Source organism: Stigmatopora argus, chromosome 2 (assembly GCF_051989625.1).
Source record: "Stigmatopora argus isolate UIUO_Sarg chromosome 2, RoL_Sarg_1.0, whole genome shotgun sequence".
Classification (NCBI taxonomy): Eukaryota; Metazoa; Chordata; class Actinopteri; order Syngnathiformes; family Syngnathidae; genus Stigmatopora; species Stigmatopora argus.
In genome coordinates, this window is record NC_135388.1 from 22,798,677 (window position 1) to 22,825,431 (window position 26,755).

At 42.3% G+C, this 26,755-nt stretch overlaps 2 protein-coding genes across 4 annotated transcripts in view; both read right to left on the bottom strand.

The window, feature by feature from the left end:
* stard5 (StAR related lipid transfer domain containing 5) overlaps positions 1–6,887 on the bottom strand; it is a 41,702-nt gene extending 34,815 nt beyond the window's left edge. Inside the window, exons 1-3 of one of the 2 annotated variants that reach the window (XM_077592988.1) lie at positions 6,481–6,887; positions 3,824–3,918; positions 63–112 (exon numbers count right to left, since the gene is read on the bottom strand). In XM_077592988.1, the coding sequence (XP_077449114.1) occupies positions 63–112; positions 3,824–3,913 (140 nt within the window). In that variant the 5' untranslated portion in view covers positions 3,914–3,918; positions 6,481–6,887. Of the gene's footprint in view, positions 1–62; positions 113–3,823; positions 3,919–4,601; positions 4,752–6,480 lie in introns of those variants that run through there. The other variant, XM_077592981.1, reaches the window with a different exon arrangement.
* Positions 6,888–9,359: 2,472 nt separating this feature from the next.
* tmc3 (transmembrane channel like 3) overlaps positions 9,360–26,755 on the bottom strand; it is a 107,870-nt gene continuing 90,474 nt past the window's right edge. Inside the window, exon 22 of one of the 2 annotated variants that reach the window (XM_077592968.1) lies at positions 9,360–10,545. In XM_077592968.1, coding sequence (XP_077449094.1) covers positions 9,576–10,545 — 970 coding nt within the window. In that variant the 3' untranslated portion in view covers positions 9,360–9,575. The remainder of the gene's footprint in view (positions 10,546–26,755) is intronic. The other variant, XM_077592959.1, reaches the window with a different exon arrangement.

Below are 26,755 nucleotides of genomic sequence, written 5' to 3' on the forward strand. Positions count from 1 at the left end.
TATCATGTTAGAATATATATATTGTTTTAATGTAATAACATAATGACGCTAAGGTTTCTCACACATTCCCAGGGAATTCAGATGACGGTCGCCATGAAACAATCACATCATTCTGTGGAAGAGAAGAAAAACATTTAATGTGGGTGGAAAACTGGAATAACATTTGTAAAAGGTATGAATCCAAACTAAACACCAACGATTGTGATTCTGGATTCACATTATATTTTAGTCCAGGAGAAGAAAATGGTGGAATTGAAAGAATATAGCGACTGGTTATGTTGCTGTGTGATAAAAGAAAAATGCACCTGCTAGTCCTGTGCGATATTACTAATAGCTCGATTCAAAGAGCCACTGAGATACAGGTGTCCATAAAGTCTCTTTACCACTTCAAAAATGTATTCAAAATGCAATTGATTAGATATTTTATTCAGATTTGTTGTATTCAGTGTTTATTAAAGTTTTTTTTATCACACCCTACAAAATGGCTACACCTCAAGAGAAGGCACAATGTGTCTCATGGTTTATTGAAACAAAACCGGATAGGCAGAAATAATAAAAAAACATGAGTACAGTAATCCCTCGAATATCGCTGCTTCAACTTTTGCGGTTTCACTACATCGGGGATTTTTTTCTGGGGGATATTTTTTTGTACATTTATAAAAATGTGAAAATCCATGCTGAAACTCAAAAGCGGAAGCCACTCCCCTGTCCTCCGCTTGCTACTAGAACTCAACACATTTTTCATTTTATTTTTTTAAATAGGGGTGACCCTACTTTGCGGTTTTTCGTTTATCGCGGTAATGTCTGGTCTACATTAACCGCGTTAATCGAGGGATTACTGTCGAGTACGCATGACTGAGCTGGCTAGCCAATACGTATGGAGAAGCAGGAAGTTCCCCGAAAGCCGCGGTGGAATACATTAACCTCTTTGCGTTGGTTATTGCACAAGAAGGTTTAGATTTAGTGTAACGTAAGATTTAAACTTTTTTAAGTGTTCTCTCTCTCTCCCTCTCTCCCGCTCTCTCCCTGTCCCTCTCCCTCCCCCTCCCCCATAATGTCTCATTTTAAAAACAAACATCATAACCACTAGTTATTTTTTACTGTTAGTAGATGGCGAATTACAACCAATAAAAATATGTTTTTCCATTGTAATATCCGTTTTTTGGGTGTGTTTTTTTCCAGAGGGTGGAAACAAATTAATTTGTATTTAGTTCATCTCTATGGGAAACGATTCATTTGAGATTCGAGTAAATCGACATACGGGCTCAGAGCGGAATGAGACTGTCTATATGAGGAAGACGCAAGGCGGCGATGCAAACTTATATGGTCGTTTTGAGCAAAGTGGTCATCGGATCGCACTGAAGTGTCGATGTGGGTTTTACCGTGTTATTCTTGTTGGTTGTGAAATTTGGAGAATTGTGCTGGGTGGAAAGTATAATATTCGGTTAAAAGAATGTTTGGGAGGTAAATTGCCAGGGCCGCCTGGCGGATGAGTGGTTAGCGTGTCGGCCTCAAAGCTCTGGGGTCCTGGGTTCAAATCCAGGTCGGTTCACCTGTGTGGAGTTTGCATGTTATGGCCTGCGTTGGTTTTCTCCAGGTACTCCAGTTTCCTACCCCATTCCATAAAACGTGCATGGTAGGCTGATTGGAAACTCTACATTGCCCGTAGGCATGAGTGCGAGTGTGAATGGTTGTCCGTCTCCCCGTGCCCTGCGATCGACTCGCCACCGATTCAGGATGTTGTCCCCTGCCTGTGACCTAAAGTCAGCTGGTATGGGCTCTAGCACCCCCCGCGACCCTAGTGAGGATTAATCGGTTCAGAAAATGAATGAATGGTGAATTCCCTTATTGCTGTCGTCACTTGACAAGAGAGAGAGAGAGAAAGTATGAACTTGTGTGTGTGTGTGTGTGTGTGGATGTAGGGGGAGCCAGTTGCCGTCAGCAAGCACGGATGTGGAAAGAGAATTACCTTCAAAAATACGGTGTGCGGGCTGTCGGTGGTCACTAATTGTAATATGTGACGCCTGACTGTGATCGCTATTTTTTTTTCTTAAGATTTGCACAGATTTTATTATCGCTTTCGTAACAATTGATGATAAAAAATTCAGAGGCAAATAGAAAAATGATCAATGAAATTTAAAAACCAAAAGTGATTCAAAGACAATGAAGTGTTATTGATTGATGACTTTTGTCATGCAAAATTTAAGTTAAAATGCAAGAATGAATACCGTATTTTCACGACTATTTGGCGCATCGTATTTTACACCGCAGTGTCAGTAACGAGTGCTATTTCTGTATTTTAGACACACAAAGCACGCACCATTTCATAAGACGCATATATATTATATATGGATGAACATCGAAATGCAATAGCGCTGGCTACCGGAAGCAGCCTATTTCCGGGTTCCGGTGCGCAGTGACTGCTGGGAAATATAGTTCTTCCTCGCTACACCCACACGCTAAAAACATGTTTTAAAAAGGCAACGGAAGTAAAACTGAGTTCGGTTGTACTTTATTTAGACATTTTACAACTTACTCACGTCGTCATCACCCACAAATCCATCAAAGTCCTCATTTTCTGTGTCCGAATTAAACAATTGCCCAAATGAGTCTTCCAAAACGCCCGTGGTTGTAGTTCTTAAGCCTCCGGGAATGACGGCAAGCTCCGAGTTATTATATATAATATATATTCATAGTTCACAGTCTAGCTTTGAATGCTCTGTTGACGCCAACATTTAGCGGCAGGATTTCTTTTGTAAATACAGCCGAAATGACGGCCAGCACCAAATTAGTGTGGTCGCCGTCATACTAACTATTGAAGAACTGGGTGTATTAAGAACTCTATATCCCAGCAGTCACTGCGCAGTACTTTATCTACGGGAAAATAGTAGAGTCGGGGGCTGGTTTCCGTAGTTGTCCTATCGACTAATTTATTTTATTTTATCGTGATAACAATTTTAATATTGGTCCATATATAAAGCGCACTGGATTATACGGCACCCTGTCTATTTTGGAGAATTTTTTTGACTTTTATGCGCGCCTTATAGTCGTGAAAATACGGTATATTAATATTGGAAGGATGTGGTGAGGAATGTTGCAATAAGACCATAGTTGTATACATTCCAAATCACCTTTCCAAAAATCTTAAAAATAAAACAAAAGTAAAAGCCAACTTTCATTAATTGAAAGACTTTAAAAAATTAAAGAAGAGATTAAGCCTGGGCAAAGTGTTAAAATATATTACACTGATTTGTTAACCCACAAAATTAAAATCTCACCTCATCTCATTTTCTGAACCTCTTTATCCTCATTAGGGTTGCGGGGGGTGCTGGAGCCTATCCCAGCTGACTCCGGGCCAGAGGCGGGGGACACCCAGAATCGGTGGCCAGCCGATCACAGGGCACAAGGAGACACACAACAATGCACACTCACACCCATACCTAGGGACAATTTAGAGTGTCCATGCATGTTTTTCAATGTGGGAGGAAACCCATGCAGGACCGGGGAGAACATGCAAACTCCACACAGGTGGACGTGACCTGGATTTGAACCCAAGACCCCAGAGCTGTGAGGCAGACGCCCTAACCACTCACCCCACCGGGCCAACCATATAGATCTGTCCCGAAAAATAATATGAGTAATATGTCAAATTGTGTTATGAAACCGAAAAGCGCCAATTTCTGGTGGTCTCTATTTGAATGGACCGTTTGGTAATTATTTCGTTCTCATCGCCTCGACATTTTAAGGTGCCTTTAGAGTAATAATAAAGTATTATGAGAAATGTCAGTTCATATTAATATTCATTAAAGCATTATAAACTCACCGATTTTTGGCACACCTTCCAACCAGATTCATCGTTCTTGTAGCTTTGCAAGCATTCGGCCACCACATTGGCTCTGTGTTCATAATCCATGATGTCTGGAAGAAGTGGGTACGGTATACCATAATGCAGTAGTAGTTGTTCCTAATACATTCAATCTATTTTCGTTACCAACAGTATATGTTGTCTTTGAATATGAACGTAAACAGCAATACTCGGGGTTTTGTGTATTCAGTAAAACCCGCCGTACAATTGGAATATACGTTCGCACGTCGGCCCGAATCAGATCAGTCAAGCATGTTAGACCAGTCAAGCATGTTAGACCAGTCAGAAACGAGGGTTAGCCACAATGAAATAACTGCTGTTCATAATTGACATAGCGTGCAGCTCATAGAAATTAGTCAGGAGTCCACAACGAACACAACATTATATTGAAGCACATATATGTCATCTTATTGCGGTCAAGACAGCCGCACTTCATTTTCAGTGGCCCTCGTCCTTTAGGTTTTACGGCAAAGAGGCAGGAAGTGACGAATGCCCTCATGAACACAGGAAAAAAAACGACGACGTCACCGCCGAATCCCAGTCGAGCGCTTCGCACTGTGGACTTAAACTCACTCTCATCGAAGCCTGCTTTACAATTAAATGCAAATATGACCCATAGACCAATAAATGGCACTTTTTAAATATTAACGCATTTCACATATTTGGAACAAGGAGACAAACAACCATTCACGCTCACACTCATACATAGGGGCAATTTAGTGTCCAATCAGCCTACCATGCATGTCTTTGGAATCTCATCTTCTGAACCGCTTTATCCTCATCATCCCAGTTGACTCCGGGCCAGAGGCGGGGGACACCGTGAATCGGTGGCTAGTCGATCGCAGGGCACAAGGAGACGGACAACCATGCAGACTCACACCCATACCTAGGGGCAATCTAGAGTGTCCAATCAGCCTACCATGCATGTTTTTGGATTGTGGGAGGAAACTGAAGTACCCAGAGAAAACCCACGCAGGCCCAAGGAGAACATGCAAACTCCAAACAGAAATATTCGAACCTGAATTTGAACCCAGGTCCACCGCTGTGAAGCCGCGCCAGTGGCGGTCCGTGCATTTCCTAGTGACGCCTTCAGCAAAAACTATTTTATGGCTATAAAACCTCTACTGCAGCTACAGCTGCGACACAATGGGTAAACCTCTGTTACGGACGGGGATGGAGGACCCCAAAGCAGGCGAGGGTGCGAGTCTGGTTCGTTCAAATCTTTATTTCGATCGTCCGCGAGGCGGGCAAGCACAAGCGGGGACGGCGCGGGCAGGTCAATAGCCGTAGCCGCTACGGCGTAGCGGGAAGGTCGGTTGCCGTGGAGTCCGTGTGGCGTGTACTGGTTCGAAGGCGTAGTCGTTGTCCGTGATCCGTGGTCGTTGTCCTTGGTCCGTGATCCGTGGTCGTTGGGGGGCAGAGCGTAGTCGGAATCCTGGGTGTAAACAAGAGGTCGAGTATCAAAAAGACAGGCAAGGAAAAACGCGAGAGGGTACCTCACAGTATTCTGTTTTGACGATCCAGCAGCATGGTCATGTTCCTGGTGGACTTAAATACTCCTTGTAGGGTAATGATTCACACCTGGCAGCACTCGAGTCATTAGGGGCTGGACCTGTGATTGGGTGACGGGCGCAACTAGCCACCAGTGTAGTCTGGGTCCTGACAACCTCAACCATGAGTGACAGAATGTGGGGAAAAAAAGAAAATCACAATGTTTGATTTTTAGATTCATAGCTCTGGGCTCCTGGGTTCAAATACAGGTCACGTCCCCGGCCTCTGGCCTGGAGACAGCTGGGATTAGCTCCAGCACCCATCGCGACCCTAATGAGGATAAAGCGGTTCAGAAAATGAGATGAGATATACATGTTACTATTTCTGAGAATATGTGTGTGTGTTAGTGTGTTTGTACGTCAACTTCGGACAAAATGGAGACAACCCTGGACATCCAAATTGAATGTGGTTTTGAACAAACAATTTTACCGTGCTCGATTTTTTAATTTGGGCCCCAGTTTTTCAAAAAATACATTTTTCCACTTCCAATAAGGAATGTTGGCGGGCTTTATTTCCCGGGGGCAATTGTGCAAACATGGCTTCATACCCGACCAATTTTGTTTCGCATCAACCTCACTACGGAGACCCAGAGAGGACATAAGTAAAGGCACCACGAGAAACTGCCGCCACGGCTGCTTTGTAAGTGGAGAGGCTTTGTCACTACACCTGCCACCATTAATACATCCGACGGGTCTCAGTCTTCGTAAAAAGGCAACACGAAATGTGTGAAGAAAAGGCGGCTCTGTCGTACTTAGTCGATGGTCATTTAGAAGCAGTTGTACTTTTCTACATGTTCTCTCGCCTATACGAAAATTCAATTATCAAGTGTATTTATTAAATATTAAAGTTACAGGCAAATGAAAAGACTAAAATGTATTAATATCTAAATACTCAAAGTAAAAATAGTTCCTCTACGGTTATTGGAGCTTTAGACCAAGTCCTCTTCATCAGATTCAAGTGACATTTTTTTTGAACAAGCACTGCTGTTGTTGTCTTGAGACTGTCAAGATGATTGCCAAATTCAATGCCTGCGAGCACATCAAAATCAGTCTCCTTCCGAGTACCTCAATGCAATGTGTTGTCGTCCTCTCGTCATGCCAGCTTCACGGCTGTATCTATGGCGTAAATCCATCATATTGCTGCTTTTTTATTCCTCGGAGTCGGGGTGTCTTCGTCCACATGAGAATTTGCATTTTCGCACCTCAGAAGATGCAAGCTTTGGACAGTGAACAACACGTGCACTCCGATGGACAAGGAAAGCCACAGCGCATCGGGGAGAAGAACGGTCGCTGAAATGTACAGCACAGCAACCTGGACGGAAAGACCAGCCGCTACACCTTGGACCTCTACACCTCACGAGAATTTATTTGTATTTATTTGCTGAATACGGATGGCCACAACGCGTGTGCATCTCCAGAGGAGAACTGCGTTTACTTGCTGTGTCTCTATTTTAACCGCACGGCGGAGCCCATTAACATTAAAATGTCTCCTACCAGCTGAATTATGTACAAAAGAACGCCACAATGTCAATTCAATTATGCCGCAATGGCATGCTACTCCTTTAGCATATCAAGTGATGTCAATATTTAGACACAACTCAGGAAAGGAAACGCGAATTACAAAATTGATGTTTATTCAACAAAAGGAGATCGGCAAAAAAACGTGAGTATCAAAAGGAGATAACAAAACTGCGAAGTAAGATCAGCCATATTATTCCTACATGTTTTCGCGCCTATACAAATGAGCAAGAAGTGTATTCATTAAATATCACTGTAATGTAATAATCTAAATACAATCTACAGTGGTACCTCGTCACACGACCGCTCGTCATACAATATTCTCGTCTTACGACGGAAATTTCGATCGAATAATTCGCCCGTCATGCGATCAAAATTTGGTGATGCGACCAAGCCAGGTGGCCATGGCACTGTCTTTTTTGCATATCTTTCGTGTATAACAATATTTACGAGCACCGAATGAGTTATTCAGACCAGGAAACGCACAACGCGCATGTGCGGGGAAAAGAGGGCTTTCTGGGTAATGAAGTATACTCATGCACACAACGCCGACAGGCAATGGCACTCTTTCTCAGAATAAAACTTTACCTACAATCAATACGTGGGTAAGCTCAGCTGCTGCATTCCCTATTATTTTTTATCTAATACAAGGAGTATTATATTACTTCTCGTTCGCTGCTCATAAGAACATCAGGGGCACTGGCTCGCAACTCCTCGCAATAGCATCCCCGGTAGCAACTCTATCATAGGCGCTGTTCGAGGGGATGCGGACACAGATGCTACACGCTAAAAGGGAGCGGCTAGCCAGCGCCCCCGAAGCTCCCATGAGCAGCGGAGCGATCGCTGATAAAAGACTGCTGCTCGTTGGCTGCTCATAAGAACATCAGGGGCACTGGCTCGCAACTCCCTGCGATAGCATCCCCGGTAGCAACTCTATCATAGGCGCCGTTCGAGGGGATGCGAACACAGATGCTACAAGCTAAAAGGGAGCCGCTAGCCAGCGCCCCCGAAGCTCCCATGAGCAGCGGAGCGATCGCTGATAAAAGACTGCTGCTCGTTGGCTGCTCATAAGAACATTAGGGGCACTGGCTCGCAACTCCCCGCAATAGCATCCCCGGTAGCAACTCTATCATAGGCGCCGTTCGAGGGGATGCAAACACAGATGCTACAAGCTAAAAGGGAGCCGCTAGCCAGCGCCCCCTAAGCTCCCATGAGCAGCGGAGCGATCGCTGACAAAAGACTGCTGCTCGTTGGCAAGTGGTCGTGCGTTATCCGATTGTGAGGACATTTGTGTGCATCGTTTTCGGAATATTTTGAAGGGAATAGTACAACAGCAAACAGCCCATCGATAGCGAACGTGAGGGTGGAGTGTTTGTTCCGTTTACGAGTGCTTTGTGTGGAAAAAAAAACTGAAGCCCCCCGCCCCTTTTGTGACCTCTCCCCTCGGTGAAATCCGCCCAATTTTAGTTAGATTAAACACATTTTATTTCTATTGAACCACTAGTTATGTGTTACTTGCACATCGTGTAAAAACAACGATTCATACATCAACGTCATTTGCAAACGTCATTTTCGGAAGAATTACCGCCAGCGAGTTTCCAGGTGTTCCCCGGAACACTTTTTTATTAACTCCCGTCACGACAGAAAAAAAAGTGTTCCGGCGAGCACCTATAAACTCGCTAGCGGAAACTCTTCCGAAAATTACGTTTGTAAATGACGTGGAAAGGCGTCCTACCATACAACTAAATTTGGTCAGCACAGCCAGCTGCACCGTGTCTTGTCGAGTCTTACCGTAACGACAGGGAACAAAAGTGTTTCGGGGAGCACCGGGAAACCTGCTGGCGGAAATTCTTCCGAAAATGATGTTTGTAAATAACATGGAAAGGCGTCCTACGTTACTAACAATCAATCACGCGGTGTGTTTAGGGCACATCATGTAAAAACAACAATACATACATCAACTCTGCTTTCAGCTTCAGCAAATAAAAGTTGAGTTTACACACTTAGAGAAGGTGAAGAAATCCAATCACTCGTCTATTAGGATCCGACAGATGTTTCTGGCCACCATAAAAAAATTCAACTCTCTACGTTGCACGGTTTGGACAAATGTAGCGAGAGAATAAAAACCTACACACAAACACCCACCCACCCTGGGTCCTGCGTTGGAATCCAGGTCGGTCCAGCTGTGTGGAGTTTGCATGTTCTTTCCGCAGCTGCGTTGGTTTTCTACGGGTACTCCGGTTTCCTCCCAGATTCCAAAAACATGCATGGTAGGCTGGTTGGAGACTCTAAATTGCCCCCAGGTATGAGTGTGAGCGTGAATGGTTGTTTGTCTGCTCGTGCCCTGAAATTGGCTGGCCACCAAATCAGGATGTCCTCCGCCTCGTGCCAAAATCATCTGGGATAGGCTCGAGAACCCCCCGCAACCCTTATGAAAATAATTTAATTAGTATGCTTGAGAATAACTGCAACTGGTATAATTGAACCTCTACTTTTTATTGTCATTACACATTGTTATGCTATATTAAAGCATTGATATTAATAGAAGACCACACCAGCAAAAAGTAGAACAATGTTTCATATGCTTTGCATAATTTATTTGCCCATTTTCAGATAATCAAATCAGAGTAAAATTAAAACAATCATACATTGGAGCAAACCAGCTCATTTGGCTCAAAGGAATTTAAATCTATGGTTTTCTTAAACCTCTTTTTGGGTAGTTTCCCTTGCCTTTCTTCAGACTTGAGATAACGCTCCTTGTTGTGAATGACCTGAATATATTGGTCTATACCTCTGTTCTGCTGATCACTACTTGAGGCGAGGGAGATAGTGTCCGATTCAGTCAGAGAGTGCTCTAACATTGATCCTGAATATGATTTGACATGGGGTTCCATGTTCCTTATCCTGGTTGGGGACTGATCATGTCTTCCTGGAGAATCCACACGGTGCCTAGTTCGGACCAGTCGTTGCTCGAGCCGGGGCGGTGAATTTAAACCACTCCATCCGAGATCACTTTCTTCCTCATCATCTTCATCCTGAACTCTGTACCAGCCTTTACCGCTGTGTCTCTCTTTCGTAACAGACATATGACTCTCTACACAATCACCAATGTAGAACTGTGCTGGCTGGTGGAGGTCAGATAGAGGAGAGAGTCGATAACCCTTCTCTAACATTAGCCTTCCTTTGTGTTTTCCCCCATTTTCCTCCTCTTCTTTGAGATTCTGTTGGGACAGGGATGATCTGTGATGGCGTGGTTTTTGGTGTGGTGTACAAGGAGTAAAGCACTTGACGCTGCATGGGTAGAGCTCCAAGATCTCTGATGGGTCTTCCACTAAATAATGACATGGAATACGTGTGGCAGAACGAAGCAGCTTCTTCCTAGGGGCCTGTTCATTGACAACCATGTAGCGAGTTGCATGACCACGGCGTACCCCACAGCTCTTTGCAGTAATGATCCCAGCTTGTTCAACAGGATGTATAGCACGTACAGACTTCCTGTACAGGGGGTCAGAGTGAATTTTGTCAGAATGTTGAGCTGGATGATTGTGTCCCTTCTTATAGTAAGCCTTAAAATGGTTGGAACCACTTGGACCTCCTTGAACTGGTGTATGCCTGGTTTGAGGAATGACAACACATAAGAGTAATATATCATTTTCATTGTTGCTTTACACATTTTTGTTTTACAAAGTCATATCAGGTGAAGAAATTTCATGAAAAGAATGAAGCTAGTGGTATCTTAAGACTTATTACTGTATTATTACTGGAGAACTTTTAAAGGACAGTTAGCCAAAATATTTTTTTTTGCCACCAGTAGGCAAAACAACACTGCTTTCATTAATTTGTGTTTGGAGAATAAGAATAACACAGAACAATTCATGAATCTCAAGGGGGTATTGTACTACACTAATCCCTCGATTTTCGCGGATAAGTAGGATCACCCCTATTATAACTACGTACCATACTACGTTTTTGGGCCTATACAAAAATACAAGTACACAAGTACAATTATGTATTTATTAAATATTTCAGTTATAAGTATATGAAAACACTGAAATGTATTAATATCTAAGTATAATGTATATATAAAAAATTGTAAATACTGTACCCAAAATGAAAATAGTTCACCTCCGCTTGATATAAATGAATAAAAAACAAGTTAATGGGAGTTTTATTCCAAGTCCATGTGGGGAGCACCCTTTCAGCGAAGTACAGCTTCGTGTTCGGGATGAAACAGTTTGTGAAGGCTTTCGTGATCCAGGCTTTCTGGTTGCTCATCCAGTAGACAGGCAAAAGGGCTTTGTTTTTGTTTTTTTTAAACCAAGAGAACGGTCGAACTTGCTGATTAAGGCTGTCTTTGCCATGAAGCCAGCCAGCAGCATCCCCACACATGCAACCCGTGTGAACCCTGGCACTTTCAGTTCATCTTTGAATAAGAATGCATCCTCTTCCAAAAAACGTGCTGCGGAAGATAACCCCTGTCTTGAGTTATGTTAGGGAACTCTGCCCTGACGTATCGTGTCGCGGGCCAGACCTTGCTCGCCGCCGGCATGTGCCACCAGATCACCGGCCGATCGGCCGCTCGAGGTGGCGCTCTTGCGCCACCCTCAGCTCTCTGTACCTCCACTTTTCTACCCAAGTCCCCACTCCGCAACAGGGAGGCAGCGGTGGCTCCGGTAATGATTATTCGGCAGGACACTTAGGAGGCATTTTAAACGACTATTCAAATTTCAAACAAAGCAGGAAAAGAGGCGGCCCGGTCGAACGAGTGAGATTTCACACAGGATGGGATGATGGATTGTTGCAGGGAACAATTGAAATACTTAGTGAAAACCCCAGTCAGCTGGTCAGGACAGGCTTTGAGCAACTTCCCAGGTACTCCGTCAGGGCCAGCAGCCTTCCTGGTGTTCACAGTCCGCAGTACCTGTCTCACTTCATGTTCCTGAAGCTTCAGTGTCCTGCTGCAAGGTGGTGGATGTGTTGACACTGAATCCGATTTTTCAGTCTCAAAGCGGGCAAAGAAACGGTTCAGGTCCTCTGCTAGTGAGGCAACTGCGTTAAGAGACACCTTATTATTGTCATTGTAATTGGTTATGTGCCGTATTCCCTGCCACATCTTCTTTGGGTTATTTTCTGTGAAGTGCTACTCAATTTTCCTTGTATATGCTGCCTTGGCCTTTTTAATGCATCTCTTCAGGTCTGGTCTGGCAGCGCTGTATTGTAACTTGTCCCCTGACCTGTAGGTGGTGTTATGGCATTTATTGAGTGCCTGTGTCTCACTGGTTTTCCAGGGTTTTTGGTCAGGAAACCCCCAGATGTTTATTAACAGTGCCAGTGTCCGTACAGTTTTTGATGTAGGAAAGTACAGTGTCCGTGTAGTCCTGGAGGTTGTGGTGTTCAAAAAGTTCCCAAATGGTGCGAGAAAAACAGTCCTGCAGCTGAGAAAGGGTGTTCTCAGGCCATGTTTTTATTATCTTTATTTGTGGCCTTTTTATCCTCCGGAGTGGGGTGTATGAGGGGGTGAGGGACAGGCAGAGATGGTCGGATCAAGCAAGGTGAGGGAGGGGTGTGGCTCTATAAGCATGTTTGATATTAGAATAAACATGGTCTAGACTGCAAGGATGTCAAACTCGGGTTGGTTCGCGGGCCACATTAACGTCAACTTGATTTCATGCGGGCCGGACCATTTTAGATATAATATTTAGATTTTTTTAATAAATGGATTAAAAGAACTGGATTAAAAGCCCTGAATATTCAGTTTTTATAGATCTAAATCAATGTTTATTTTAGCTTTTTTTTAAATATATTTGTAGATTTTACAAAAGGATTTTTGAACTAAAAACACAGAAAAAAAATGATTAAAAAATTATGATTATTGATTTAAAAGGGGGAAAATCAGGAAATTTAATATACATCTATACTCTTCATTTTAATTTGATCCTAAAACTGAAAGTCGGCAGTTGGATTTATTATGGAATGTTTATATATGTGTTGTAAGCATTTTTAATAAGTAATAAGGCTATAAATTAATTCATGGGACCACGGAATTTTTTTTTCCTCCCCATCGTCTCCTCAAGGCCCCACAGCTCGAGGACACATTGTTTTCAGGACGCTTTTCGGCAAAACACAACCTGTGTTTGGACGGGACTCTAGCAGCAGATGGCGATAATCGCATTATTGTTTGAAAATAATGAATGCTTTGTTTACCTTATAATGAAAATATTATGCAATTCCTCACACCGTCGTTTTGCCTTGTTCAACTTTTATGCTTACTTCTGCAATTCTTACACAGTTGTTTTTCTAACCATCTAGGTTGTTATTGTACTGTCTAAGACAATTGTTTCGATTACATAACATGTTTTCCATGTGTCGCGATTAAATACAATGATTCAGTTACTGCAATTCAGAATGCCTTGTGGACTAGGAATACGTCACAAGGTACCTCCTTGCAAGTTGTAACCAGTTATGTTGAAAGATGTCTTCCAATTTTAATTAAATATTACTAATAATGATTTAAGGGTATTAATCATTATTCCAACATTTGGTCCTTCGCGTAGCCGGGGTCAACACACCGATAAGGAATCCAGACGCTGCGGTTCAATATCTGGAGTGACCGTGCACGGCGAGAATCCCTTTTCCAGGCTGGATTATTTCTCAGCAGCGCCTGGATTCTGGTCGGTTGAAGACTATCCATTTTTTGGAGGCATCTATCGACATTTCTGGTGAGTCCGTGTGTGATGTCTGCATATTGTTGACGGGTTCCAAATGCGCGAAGGGCATCACACGCGATGGCCTTATTTTAAGAAATAAGGCTCGCGTCCTTGGGATGGCGATTTTTAAAACCCTGTGAATACTAGTCACTGGCGGGTAGACACGTGTGTGGTCTATAAAATGTGGTGGTCGACGTTGTTTTGGTTGTGTGCGTAGTTGTTAAAGCCTAAGGAGAAACAGGATAAAAAGGTACTACGAAGTTACACACGAATCCACTCCAAAATGGGTGGCTCAAACATTAAAGCGGCTATTGACGACGCTCCAAAGATGCGTCTGCCGTGTAAAGATCGGAAATGTGTTGAAAATCAGAGCGCTTTTGGAATTAGACATCTAGACTTATTGATAAAATAAATATGGTTTTGCTAGCTTAATATGCATAAGATATTGATACTACGGGATAATGTACGTACTAATGCATAGAGGTAATATATATGTATAATATATGAATGGAGATAGAAGCGACACGGCTTGTTCCACAGATACAAATTATTGTTTTTTATGACGAGGTGGGGAAAGGCAAAACTTGCTGTTTTGTAAATGATAGCTGTCCTCGGCTGGTTGATAGGAGCGAGGCGATGGGCTGTTTTGTTCTACAAACAAGACAGGCCTGCTCAAAATGATTTGAATGGGGATTTTGAACATGAGGATGTTGAGCTAAATTTAATGGAAACACTGGCATTTGATTTGGTTAAACCAGAGATCACATTTTTTGTGAATGGAATTCAATTGGAATTTTTGTGTGATGCTGAAAGTTGTAAAACGGCAATTAAAATGGTTATTTCCAAAAGCTAGACGTACCTAAATGTACTGTCAATTTAATGGAATGAAATGGCTTATTGCGGCTTATCTTGATTTTATCCTGTCCCGCTAGCGGGAATGTTTTGGTTAACAGTCGAAAAGAAATACAAAACGACCAATTAAATGTTTAGCGGGGTTGCCAAACCTGCGTTTTTGTCATACTCTAAACTAGTCAAATAATGCGTCGGCTGCGGGGGAGCGCGGCTGTCTTTGCTGCTGATTAGAACGCGAAAAAACATGTGGACCGCGTAGCGGCTGATTTGATGGTGTTAGGCATTCAGTATCCGCGCGGACCGCACGAGCGACTAAATTTTTTTGGACCCCTTCCGTGAAGTCATTACAATAATTAGCCTTGGGGGTGCTGAAGCAAACTTGAGGGCAGAAATTGGTTTTGCTATGCTTGCAGCATATTGTGATTATGGGGTCTTGGCAAAATATTGTGATATAGTTGGATATCGGGAGAGGAATTAATTTAGTCTTCTCTAAAAAGCGTTGTAATTGTGCACAGGAGGCGAAACATTGTGCGCAGAAAGAAAAAAAGGTCGCTTAGGAATGTCAACATTGATAAGCTGCTTCGCAGCATTCGTGAAGGTCACAGTTAGCGGCTAAGAGCGCGCTTCTGTTAAACACTTCATAATAAAAGCAGCAGGGTTTCCGCAATGACCTTCGCACTTATTCTTTGGATTTAATCAGAAATGTCTTTCGAGGTGATAGAAAATCTGTTTGGCAAAGATTGATTTGGTAAAAGCTTTGGAATTGGGAATAATGCTATTATTATTATTTTATTTTTTGTTTTGTGAAGTTCAAAGGACTCTTAATTGAAGAGAGCTAGTTTTGGAGGATAAAACGATATTAATACTGTTTTTGAATGGTTGGATTGTTCAAAATACTTTAATATAGGAGATTGGCTGGTTAAAGAAAAATGAATGGAATTTTTTTTTTACAATATTATGGCATATTGGTGACAATTTGTGGGTCCTTTATTAAGCATTGAACATTGTAATTAGGAAATGCCTAGTAAAAGGTTGATTTCTCTAATTTAATTATTGTAGATTTTTATTGTGGTAACAGAGAGCTATAGGAATCTGATCTTAAGTAAACATAGTATGGGGTGATTTGCAAATTATGTCTTAGGTATTAAGAGTTATTTGGCTGTTAAAAAGATCAGACATGAAATTAACAATGCAGAAATGGCATGAGAAAATTCATGGCATTCGTCCAAATTATTAGGTAAATTGAACCTGGCTGGGGTAGATAAGATAATTGATTTAGGATAGGCATAGTTTCCCTACAAGAAACATGGAGCGTTTTTAAGTGCACAAAAGACATTCCCTGTTTGGCCTGAAGGGGGAAATATGCTTTGGTATAGGTCATATTGATGACTATTGGGACGTTACTGTCTATTGCTTTAGGGGCACACAAATTAAGAATTTAGCCAAAACTTACTGCATTGCAATTATGGGGTTAATACACCTAAATGTTACGGTGATAACGATTGGCAATAACAAGCTTAGATAAAGGGAAATATCTACAACAAATTCTGGTGGGGCCTTTCATGGTGTGAAACAAGTGATGAAATAATGTCTATGTTTAAAAAATGACATCTCCAAATTATAAAATATCAACCTTTGAGAAATGCTTTAAGTAGATGGGGTGACTAGAATGGGCAAAATTCGATAGCATTGAAAGGGGGGTAACTTAATGCAGAACATGGAGGTAAAGTTTTTACAAACGGTTAAAATACTTAAAGGGTGTGTGTGTGTTTCAATGTGTCACAACTTTTCCGTTATTGCATTATTGGCGAATAGATAGTTAATCACAGCCACTTGCATGGCAGTCCACATGCTGACTGACTGGAATAAGGGGTGATGGCAATTGAACAAATTTCTATTTTTAGATATGTGGCACGTGAATCTAATACATTAATTACCTAGTTTCTTCAGGCATCAACTTTGTGGTTCGAGGATCTACTAATGCGGGGTGGAACCAGACCTTCCGGAGTGTGGAGTATTCCTGGTGTCCTCAAGAATTCGTAGGTTTTCTCCGGGTACTCCAGTTTTACTCCAACAAACCAAAATTATGGATGATTGGGGTAGCACTCTAAATTCCTTGATTATGAGTGCGAGCATGGATGAGTGTCTGTCTTTTGTGTTTTAATTGGCTAGCCACCAAGATATATCAATATTCTAATATCAAGGTGGAATATTTCTGAAATCGCTGATAAGCCTTTCAAGGACGGCGGTGGCAGAGTAGGACAGAAACAAAAAGAGAAGGATTTCGCCAAATGGAATTTTTTGATTTCTGCAATGGGAAATTTGGGAACCTGGGGGACTAAACAAAAACAAAAGACTGATCTAGGGGGGCTGCCATTTTGAGTCATGGGGGATTTCATGCCTCAAAGAGGGGGTGGTTATAGATTCAATCTATATGCAGATATAGGGCCAAAACACGGGCGATTCCCCCTTATGTCAAGCTACAAAAGCTACATATCCATTTCAAAGGATACATATGGATTTTATAGAGAATATGTGGGGTACATAACAGTCCTAAAACAGATTGGGGAAACCTTGTTACCCTGTTCCAAGAGCAAAGGACAAAGCTAACTTTTCAACACATGTTGTGTTTGATCATTTTACCTGCTTAAACCTTACAGGGCATGGTCTGAAGCTGGAGACGTGGTGTGCCCACGTCCTAAAACTGACTACACCCTGGTACCACGTTCTGACCTATGATGGTGGTGGGGTGGAAATAAATTATACGACTCCTGCTGAAACGCGGCAGGACTTTGTGCCTTGGGGTCACTGCTTTTACCAGTGTCTGTTTTTCCATCTACAGTGGAGGAGATACAATTGGCTGAAATCCAGTATGATGGTGGGTCCCTCCCGACGGCGTCGATCGGTATGGAGAGAGGGAGATCCAACATACCGTAATTACTCGAATATAACGCGCACTCGAAAATAACACGCAGGTATAACTTTGGGCCAAAAAAATCTGGAAAAACGCAGTACTCGAATATAGTGCGCACCTAAAATTTCCCGCTGACGAAAATCAGAAATCTTACCTTTTTTTCTTCGTTTCACGATTGTTTTGTTCAAAACCGGATAGAGAAATCTTCAGGTACGAGCGTGTCGAGTGTCGTGCAGTTGGGAGTTATGCGTTTGAATTTTAGGGCAATAGATGATACACAGAGTGGACAAACATATCATGTAGACATGTTATGTTGCAATACCTTTCAGACTTCCTTGAACATTGACTACATTTCAATTGACAATATCATGTTTTAATTCAAATATTTATTGTCATTCTCAAACAAGAAAAGGAACATAGAACTTGAATAAATAAATGATTTGAACATATGCACAATGGAAAAGACTCATGTGTTTAAACTACAACTGTTCATCAAGAGTACAAATTTATTTTTTAGAATCCTTCAAATGAGTCCGCATCAGAATCTTTAAATAGTCTCTGCAGATATTCCTCTCTCTCTTCGTCCGTCCTCTCATCCGTCTCCTCATACATCTCTTCGTTGAGAATTCTATCGACGCCCACGCCTCCTTCATCCACTTCCTCTTCCTCCCACAACACATCATCCTCAGTACCATCCAGCTTGTTGGTGAGGCAACACTTCTTGAAGCCTCTGGTGATGATGGCAGGCTCCACTGCGTCCCAACTCTTCTTGATCCACTGTGTGATTAGCTGCATTGATGCCTTTTTGGTGTTGCCACTTGCTGTACATGTTTTCTCCCCTGAAGCCATCCATTCCGCCCATCTCTGCTTCATCTGTTGCTTGAAGGGACGGTTGCACGAGACGTCCATGACCTGGAGTTGGCTGGTCATACCTCCAGGAATTATGGCTAGATCTGTTCTGGCTTTTTTTAAGATGTCCTTCACACACTGCATGCGGTGACACCTGAATGCATCAAGAACTAACAGTCGTCTTTCTGTTGAAGGTCTTGCACTCCATACTGTTCTTATGCAGTCCTTGGTGAGATGTTCATCCATCCAACCCTTCTCCTGGCAGCGGACGATGACACCAGATGGCCACACAACATTCCTTGGAAGGGTCTTGCGCTTGAAGATGACATATGGTTTCATCTTGGAGCCATCCCCGTATGCACCAAGCATCACAGTGAAACGAGATTTTTCATTTCCTGTACTCTTGATGGTGACTGACTTTACACCCTTAAAATCCACAGTCAGTGAGCTCGGCAGATCAAAAGTCAGTGGGGTTTGATCAGCGTTTCCTATATTCCGAACTGCATAGTGGTGCTCCTTCCTCATCTTGATTATGAACCGCTGAAACTCCATCAGTTTATGTTCATAGTCCTCCGGCATCCTTTGGGCAATTGACGTTCTTTTTCTTATAGATAGGTCGTGCCGTTGCATAAACTTATAGCACCAACATGCAGACGATTTGAAGCCGGAATCCTTGTTTTTTTTTTTCATGATTTTCAGGGCGAGGATACGCAGCTCGACTGTGTTAATGGAGCACCCTGCAGCTCTCCTCTCAGCAATCGTTTTAATAAGTTCTTTCTCCAAATCTGGGTACATTGCTTTTCTTCCACGTCCTGATGCTTTTGCCGTTGCCTTTTCTTTCAATAATGAGTCTTTCTTCTTCCTCCAACCACGGATGTTAGCTTCACTAAGGTCGAATTTCCTTCCAGCTTCTCTGTTGCCCAATTCCTCTGCCACTTGGATGACTTTTCTTTTGAACGCTGCGGTGTAACTTGCTCGTTTTGACGCCATGTTGCTCGTACAGTGTCCAAAATTGAATTGAGAGAGGGTGAACTGAGACGAGGACGAGGCTAGAGGCGGGCAGTGGTGGTCACGGCTTTCCGATTTCCGATTGGCTTTACGAGATGACGTAAAATCCGTGCGTCAAGTGAGTTTGACAATGCTTTTTTCGATCGAAAATTTATAATTTATTTTAGTTATTGATTATAACACTGAACTGAGAGAGGGTGAACTGAGACGAGTAGGAGGCTAGAAGGGGGCAGTGGTGGTCTCGGCTTTCCGATTTTCGATCGAAATTACGAGATGACGTCAAATCCGTGCGTCAAGTGAGTTTGACAATGCTTTTTTCGATCGAAAATTTATAATTTATTTTAGTTATTGATTATATCACTGAACTGAGAGAGGGTGAACTGAGACGAGTAGGAGGCTAGAAGGGGGCAGTGGTGGTCTCGGCTTTCCGATTTTCGATCGAAATTACGAGATGACGTCAAATCCGTGCGTCGTCTTTACGTGATGACGTCAAATCCGTGCGTCAAGTGAGTTTGACTATGCTTTTTTCGATCGAAAATTTGTAATTTATTTTAGTTCTTGATTATAACACGCACCCCCAACTATTGGAATAAATTATTTTGCAAAAACCTGCGTGTTATATTCGAGTAATTACGGTACATTGATGCGATTGGCATCCCCGGGGCGTACCAGATGAGTATAAGTTGGCTAATCAGGTCGCAGCAGGTTGGGAGTCTATTTTTCTTTTAAGTACCCCAAAACAAAAATGTGATAAATTACCTGCATTACAATGTCCAAAACCTTGGAAATTATACTGAACAGGGATTTGTGGCGATAAAAAAAATAACTGGCAGCCACTAGTCTGATGGCGTTCCAGGATCGTGCAGCGGTTGAAATGCTTCTTGAAGGAGCAGGGGGCGTATGCAATGTTTAAAAATGTTGCACTCAACAACACATCCCCCACTGGGTCCCAAACCAGGACCAACGATGGCCTGCAGACCCTAAACCGCAAGATGAAAAAGCATCCTGGAGTAGAATTATCCGCTTGACAGATTTGTGGGATAAGGCCTTCGTACTAATAATGATTTGGCCTAATCTGTGGCATTTTCCGTAGCCATTTTTGCTACGATTTTGACATTATGTGGGTGTTGTGTTATTCCCTGCTTAAGATCCTTGATAAGCGAACTTATAACCACTGCGATTGCCCCTACAAATTCTAAATTGCATGAATTATATCCTCTGCTGATGAAACGTACTGATGGGAGCAGTGAATTCCAGGAGCATGGTAATTCCGAGGATGAATTGGGCGAAAAGGATTTTGTTTTCTGCTTTTCAGACCTGCCGAACGAGTAGAGCCTAAGCGGGTAAAATTAAAACTGCCAACGGAGATATCCCTCTCATCTTGCATTTGCCATAAAATGAATAAAAAACATATAATAAAAAGGAGGGAAATGTTGGATTTATTATGGAATGTTTCTATGTGTTGTAAGCATTTTTAATAAGTAATAAGGCTATAAATTAATTCATGGGACCACGGACATTTTTCCTCCCCATCGTCTCCTCAAGGCCCCACAGCTCGAGGACACATTGTTTTCAGGACGCTTTTCGGCAAAACAACCTGTGTTTGGACGGGACTCTGGCAGCAGATGGCGATAATCGCATTATTGTTTGAAAATGATGAATGCTTTGTTTACCTTATAATGAAAATATTATGCAATTCCTCACACCGTTGTTTTACCTTGTTCAACTTTTATGCTTACTTCTGCAATTCTTACACAGTTGTTTTTCTAACCATCTAGGGCAGGGGTCCCCAAACTTTTTCCTGTGAGGGCCACATAACCTTTCCCTTCTCTGATGGGGGGCCGGTGTCAGTTTGTATCAGAAAAAGTGTGACGATCGTAGGGGAGCTTAAAAAATGTTTTCCAGAAAGCCAGACATAACCAAATAACCATTTCCAGGTTCTTTACAGAAAAAAAGTCAGGAAACAAATAATAACACTATTAATGAAATAAATAACTAAATAACCCTCCCTGAGTTCTTCACAGAAAAAAACAGGAAATAAATAACACTATTTATGAAATAAATAATAACTAAATAACTCTCTCTGGGTTCTTCATAGAAAAAAAAGCCATGGAACATTAACTTTCTGTTGTGCCATGCACAATCTTAACAGATAAAAGTTCAGCTCAGTTGTCAGAGCAGAATCTCTCTCACATCAACACTTTGCAGCACAGTGCTTGCTGGTGAATTAGGCAGTGGACTCGTAGCGGGGCGGTGAGACCCCTTTTTTCCAACTCCCGGTTCATGCGTCCCATTAGACCGCGAGTTTCGCCCACCATGCTAGGAGCCCCGTCAGTCGTGATGCTAGCTAGCTTTGACCAGTCCAGGTCCAACTTCTCCATGGTTTGGCACACTTTGCCAAAAATATCCTCTCCCGTTGTAGTCCCTTTGAGACTTTGGAGGGCTGCCAGATCCTCGCATATCTAAAAGTTTGTGCTAACTCCACGAATGAAAATGAGCAGTTGCGCTGTGTCTTGCACGTCCGTGCTTTCATCCAGTGCTAATGAAAAAAAGTCAAATTCTTTCGTATTCTGCTGCAGCTGGGCAGATACATTACTCCCGATTTCTTCAACGCGTCTGGTGATTGTACTCGCCGACAGACTTACGGCATTAAATGCATCTTTCTTCTGGGGACACACCTCCTCCGCGACAGCCTCCAAACATTTCTTAACAAACTCTCCATCAGTTTACCGCTGCTTGCTATCAGTTTAGCAACTCGAAAGCTGGCCCGAAAGGATGCCTGGTTCAGCTGAGCTTGGCGTACAAATGTATTCTGCTGAGATGGTAGTTCACTTTTTCGCTTTGAGTTTGTCTGCTCGTATTTGGCCTTGCAAGCTATCGTACTTGTCTTTATGACGGGATTCATAGTGTCGGCGAAGATTGTATTCTTTGAATACCGCCACCGTCTTTTGACAGATGAGACAAACAGCCTTTACTTTGCATTGAACAAAAAAATAATCGTTTGTCCACTCCAGGTTAAATACCCTGCATTCTGAATCAATTTTTCTCTTACCTAACTTTTTCGCCATTATTCCGTTCTCTCTTTGACAGGGCGGGGCCTAGGATTTTTTTTGGGGAAAAATAATTTTCTGGATTTTTTTTTTTCCAAATAGGAAATAAATCCGATAGCATCTCTGGTATTGTTCAGAGGGCCGGGCCAAATGTGCTGACGGGCCGTATCCAGCCCGCGGGCCGTAGTTTGGTGACCCCTGATCTAGGGTGTTATTGTACTGTCTAAGACAATTGTTTCGATTACATAACATGTTTTCCGTGTGTCGTGATTAAATACAATGATTCAGTTACTGCAATTCAGAATGCCTTGTGGACTAGGACGACGTCACAAGGTACCTCCTTGCAAGTTGTAACCAGTTATGTTGAAAGATGTCTTCCAATTTTAATTAAATATTACTAATAATGATTTAAGGGTATTAATCATTATTCCAACATCGGCACTCATGATTTACTTTCTGGGGCCACACAAAATGATGCGGCGGGCCAGATTTGGTCCCCAGGCCGCCACTTTGACACATGTGGTCTAGAGTTTTATCTCCTCTGGTGTGACACTTCACGTACTGGATAAACTTAGGCAGAACAGTCTTTGAACATGCTTTGTTGAAGTCACCGGCAACAATAAGGACTCCATCGGGGTGGTCAAGCTGCTGCTTGTTTACAGTCGTTAGCAGGAGGCTAAGGGCCATGCTAACGTTAGCATCCGGTGGGATGTAAACAGCCATTACAATGACTATCGTTAGCTCCCTAGGTAGATAGAAGGCCCTGCACCGAACTGCCAAGAGCTCTTAATCAGGGGAACAGTGAGTGTTAATGATCCTACTGTTGCAGCACCAGTCGTTGTGTATAAAAGCGGTTCAGAAAATGAGATGAGATGGTGAAAAGTGACGGTGGAAACGTATGTAAAGTATGCAATAAAGGAATGTATTATATGTACAGAAGCAGGAGTATGCCCAGGAGTATGCCTTTTAGGAGAAAGTAAGGAAAACTAACGGTCAATTTCAAAAGAAAGGCTGACAAATTTTACCTATTTAAGCAATGTTTGGATGTTATTTTTGGTAAAACATTGTAAACCAAAGTGAAAATATGACGAAAATAAAAACTCCCAATAGTGGTGCTGTTGTGTAGTTCATGCGACTAACGTCAAGCGGAAATGACTAAGAAGAAGCAATCCAGCAGAAGGTGCAGCAGAGGCTACATTTCCGAGTGTATTCAGGAAGGAGCAATTGAACACCAACCTGCAGAGGATGATCAACTCAGCCCAAAAGATCATCAACTGCCCCCTACCCACCCTTTCCAGCATCTAAGAATCACGGTGTCTTAGAAGGGCAGAGAGCATTATAAAAGACATTACGCATCCCGGCTTCTACCACTTCAATCTGCTGCCATCTGGAAGGCGCTACAGAGCTATAACTGCATAGACAAACAGACTCAAGGACAGTTTTTTCCCAAGAGCTGTCACCATACTCAACTCGAGTTCTGCACCTAAGACCTAATCAAGACTTATTACTACTATCTAAACTACTTAGTGTTTATTATTTGACAACAAATCTATCTATTACTATTTCGTGATTATTTATATATCATTACTATATATTGATTTCTATGTGTTTTCCTGTTTGTTATAGCGTTCATAGACTCAGCGAGCGGTGCAACTAGGCGCTGAGCGTCTCCAAAAACCGTGGCACCATCCGGGACAACCATCCCGGATGCTGATGGGACACGTTCGCTCCGCTCTGCTGACCTCACTTGGACTACTTATTTGTTTCTTGGATTGGATAACTTTATTGGATAACTTTATTCATCCCGTATTCCGGAAATTTCATTGTGACAGTAGCAAGAAAAGGCATAGTTATAAGTTAGACAGTACAGTCAAAGGCCGCAGAACAATAAAGCAAAAACACAAAGTACAAAGCAAAAAGTACAAAGCAAATCAAAGTCAATGGGATCATTAAGAATCACCAAACCATTAAGACAGAAAAGCAGCAAAAACACAAAATGAGCTATGAGTTTCGGTAGCAAAAACGGATAGACTCGAAAAGACGTAAAGTTGGACAAAAACTGGAACCACACACAGGAAGTCTTCCACGAGATGGGGAACTTCTGCAGACCTTGACCGAGGTAGAGAATATGCAGAGTCACTCTTCCAAGCTTATCCGCACAGTTCCTCAGTAGTCTGGAGCTGAAGAAAACAGCAGCAGGGCAGAACTCCTCGACTCTGTTGCTGGTAAGCGCCGACAGCTCTTCCATCTTATCCCTCGATGGAATGGTTGGTCAGAAGCGTTGCCTCTTCTCCCGGCACTTTTGTCCAGCTTCGAAACTCCTGCGGCACCAAGGTGTTGCTCCTTCTGCTGCGTATTGTAACAGCTAGTCCCGTGTGTGTGACAGCGTAGGCATGGCTGAATGGTTCCAAAAAAAGTAGCCGAAAGAAGCCAGGCTAAAAGAACAAGGAAAGTTGTAAAAACATTAAAGTAAAAAGTATAAAGTACAAAGTAAAGTAAAAAGGGATGTATTAAGAAATAATAAAATGTAATTAAAAAAAAGATAGAAGGGCTGTAAAACACAAAAAACATTAAAGTGTACAGAGCTACTCCCATTGGCTCCCGCGTGAACGGCGCCATCTTGGATGAAGTTATTTTAAGTTAGTTTCTTAGTTATTGATTATTTATCCATACTATATATTGATTGTGTCTGCTTGTTTGTTGTTGCGTCCATAGACTCAGCGAGTGGTGCGACTTAGCGCTGAACGTCTCCAAAACCAACCATGGAACTCATCCTGAACTTCAGACGGAACAAGCGCGCTTCACTCTGCTGACCTCACGTGGACTACTTATTTATTGATTTATTTGTCCGTCTGCTGTTACATCTGCACTATGTGGTGATAACTTTGAAATCTCATTATACTTGTATAATCACAATAAAAGCATTCAATTCAATTCATTTATGATCCAAGATGGCGCCGTTCACGCGGGAGCCAGTGGCAGTAGCTCTGTACACTCTTATGTTTTTCGTGTTTTACAGCCCTTCTATCTTTTTTTTAATTACATTTTAATATTTCTTAATACATTCCTTTTTACTTTAATGTTTTTACAACTTTCCTTGTTCTGTTAGCCTGGCTTCTTTCGGCTACTTCTTTTTTGGAACCATTCAGCCATGCCTACGCTGTCACACACATGGGACTAGCTGTTACAATACGCAGCGGAAGGATCAACACCTCGGTGCCGCCGGGGATTCGGAGGTGGACAAAAGTGCCGGGAGAAGAGGCAACGCTTCTGACCAACCATTCCATCGTGGGATAAGATAGAAGAGCTGTCGGCGCTTACCAGCAACGGAGTCAAGGTGCCCTACTCTGCTACTGTTGTCTTCAGCTCCAGACTACTGAGGAACTGTGCGGATAAGCTTGGAAGAGTGACTGCATATTCTCTACCTCGGTCACAGTCTGCAGAAGTTCACCATCTTGTGGAAGACTTCCTGTGTGTGGTTCCAGTTTTTGTCCAACTTTACGTCTTCTGAGTCTGTATCCGTTTTTGCTACCGCAACCAAAATGGCGCCATTCAAGTGGCAGCCGGTGGCGGTAGCTCCGTCCACTCTTGCTCGTTTCGTGTTTTTGCTGCTTTTCTGTCTTAATGATTTGATTTGGCAATTCTTAATGATCCCATTTACTTTGATTTGCTTTGTACTTTGTGCTTTGCTTTGATGTACTGTCTAACTTATAACTATGCCTTTTCTTCCTACTGGCACAATGAAATTTCCCGAATACGGGATGAATAAAGTTATACAATCCAAACATCATAACCACTAGTAATTTGTTACTCTTTTAGTAGATGGTGAATTACAACCAATAAAAATGTTTTTCCATTGTAATATCCTGTTTTTTTGTGTTTTTTCAGAGGGTGGGAACGATTTATTTGTATTTAGTTAATTTCTATGGGAAACTTTGATTTGAGATACGAGTAAATCGACATGCGAGCTCAGTAACGGAACACATTCAGCTTGTATCTCAAGGTATGACTGTATATGTCTATAAAGTAAATACCGTTCATGCAAAAAGATGTAGATCAATGCCATCTGGATGAATGATGTGGTTTCATAGGATAGCTTACTTTGGCTTTGAAAATTATCATCTTAGTTTTTGCTTGACAAGACTGGCAGCTCGCAGGGCCAGGTGCGGTAAGTTAAATATAAAATATACACGGTAAATAGGGAAAGACAACAAACATATTAGTAGTCGTAGTTTTACAGCTCCCATAAATTTAAAACCAAGGCCCTCCCAAATCACCTAAATTTTTGCCTAGTTGCACTTTAAGGAGTAGCAGCAGCAGTGCACATTTTAAGTCAAACTATAAAACACGTTTTAAATAAAATGTATGTGCTGTAGTATCTGTATTTTAGATGTGTTTTCTCTCCCTTATAGGAGAATGGCTCACTACATGCTAGGGCAGGG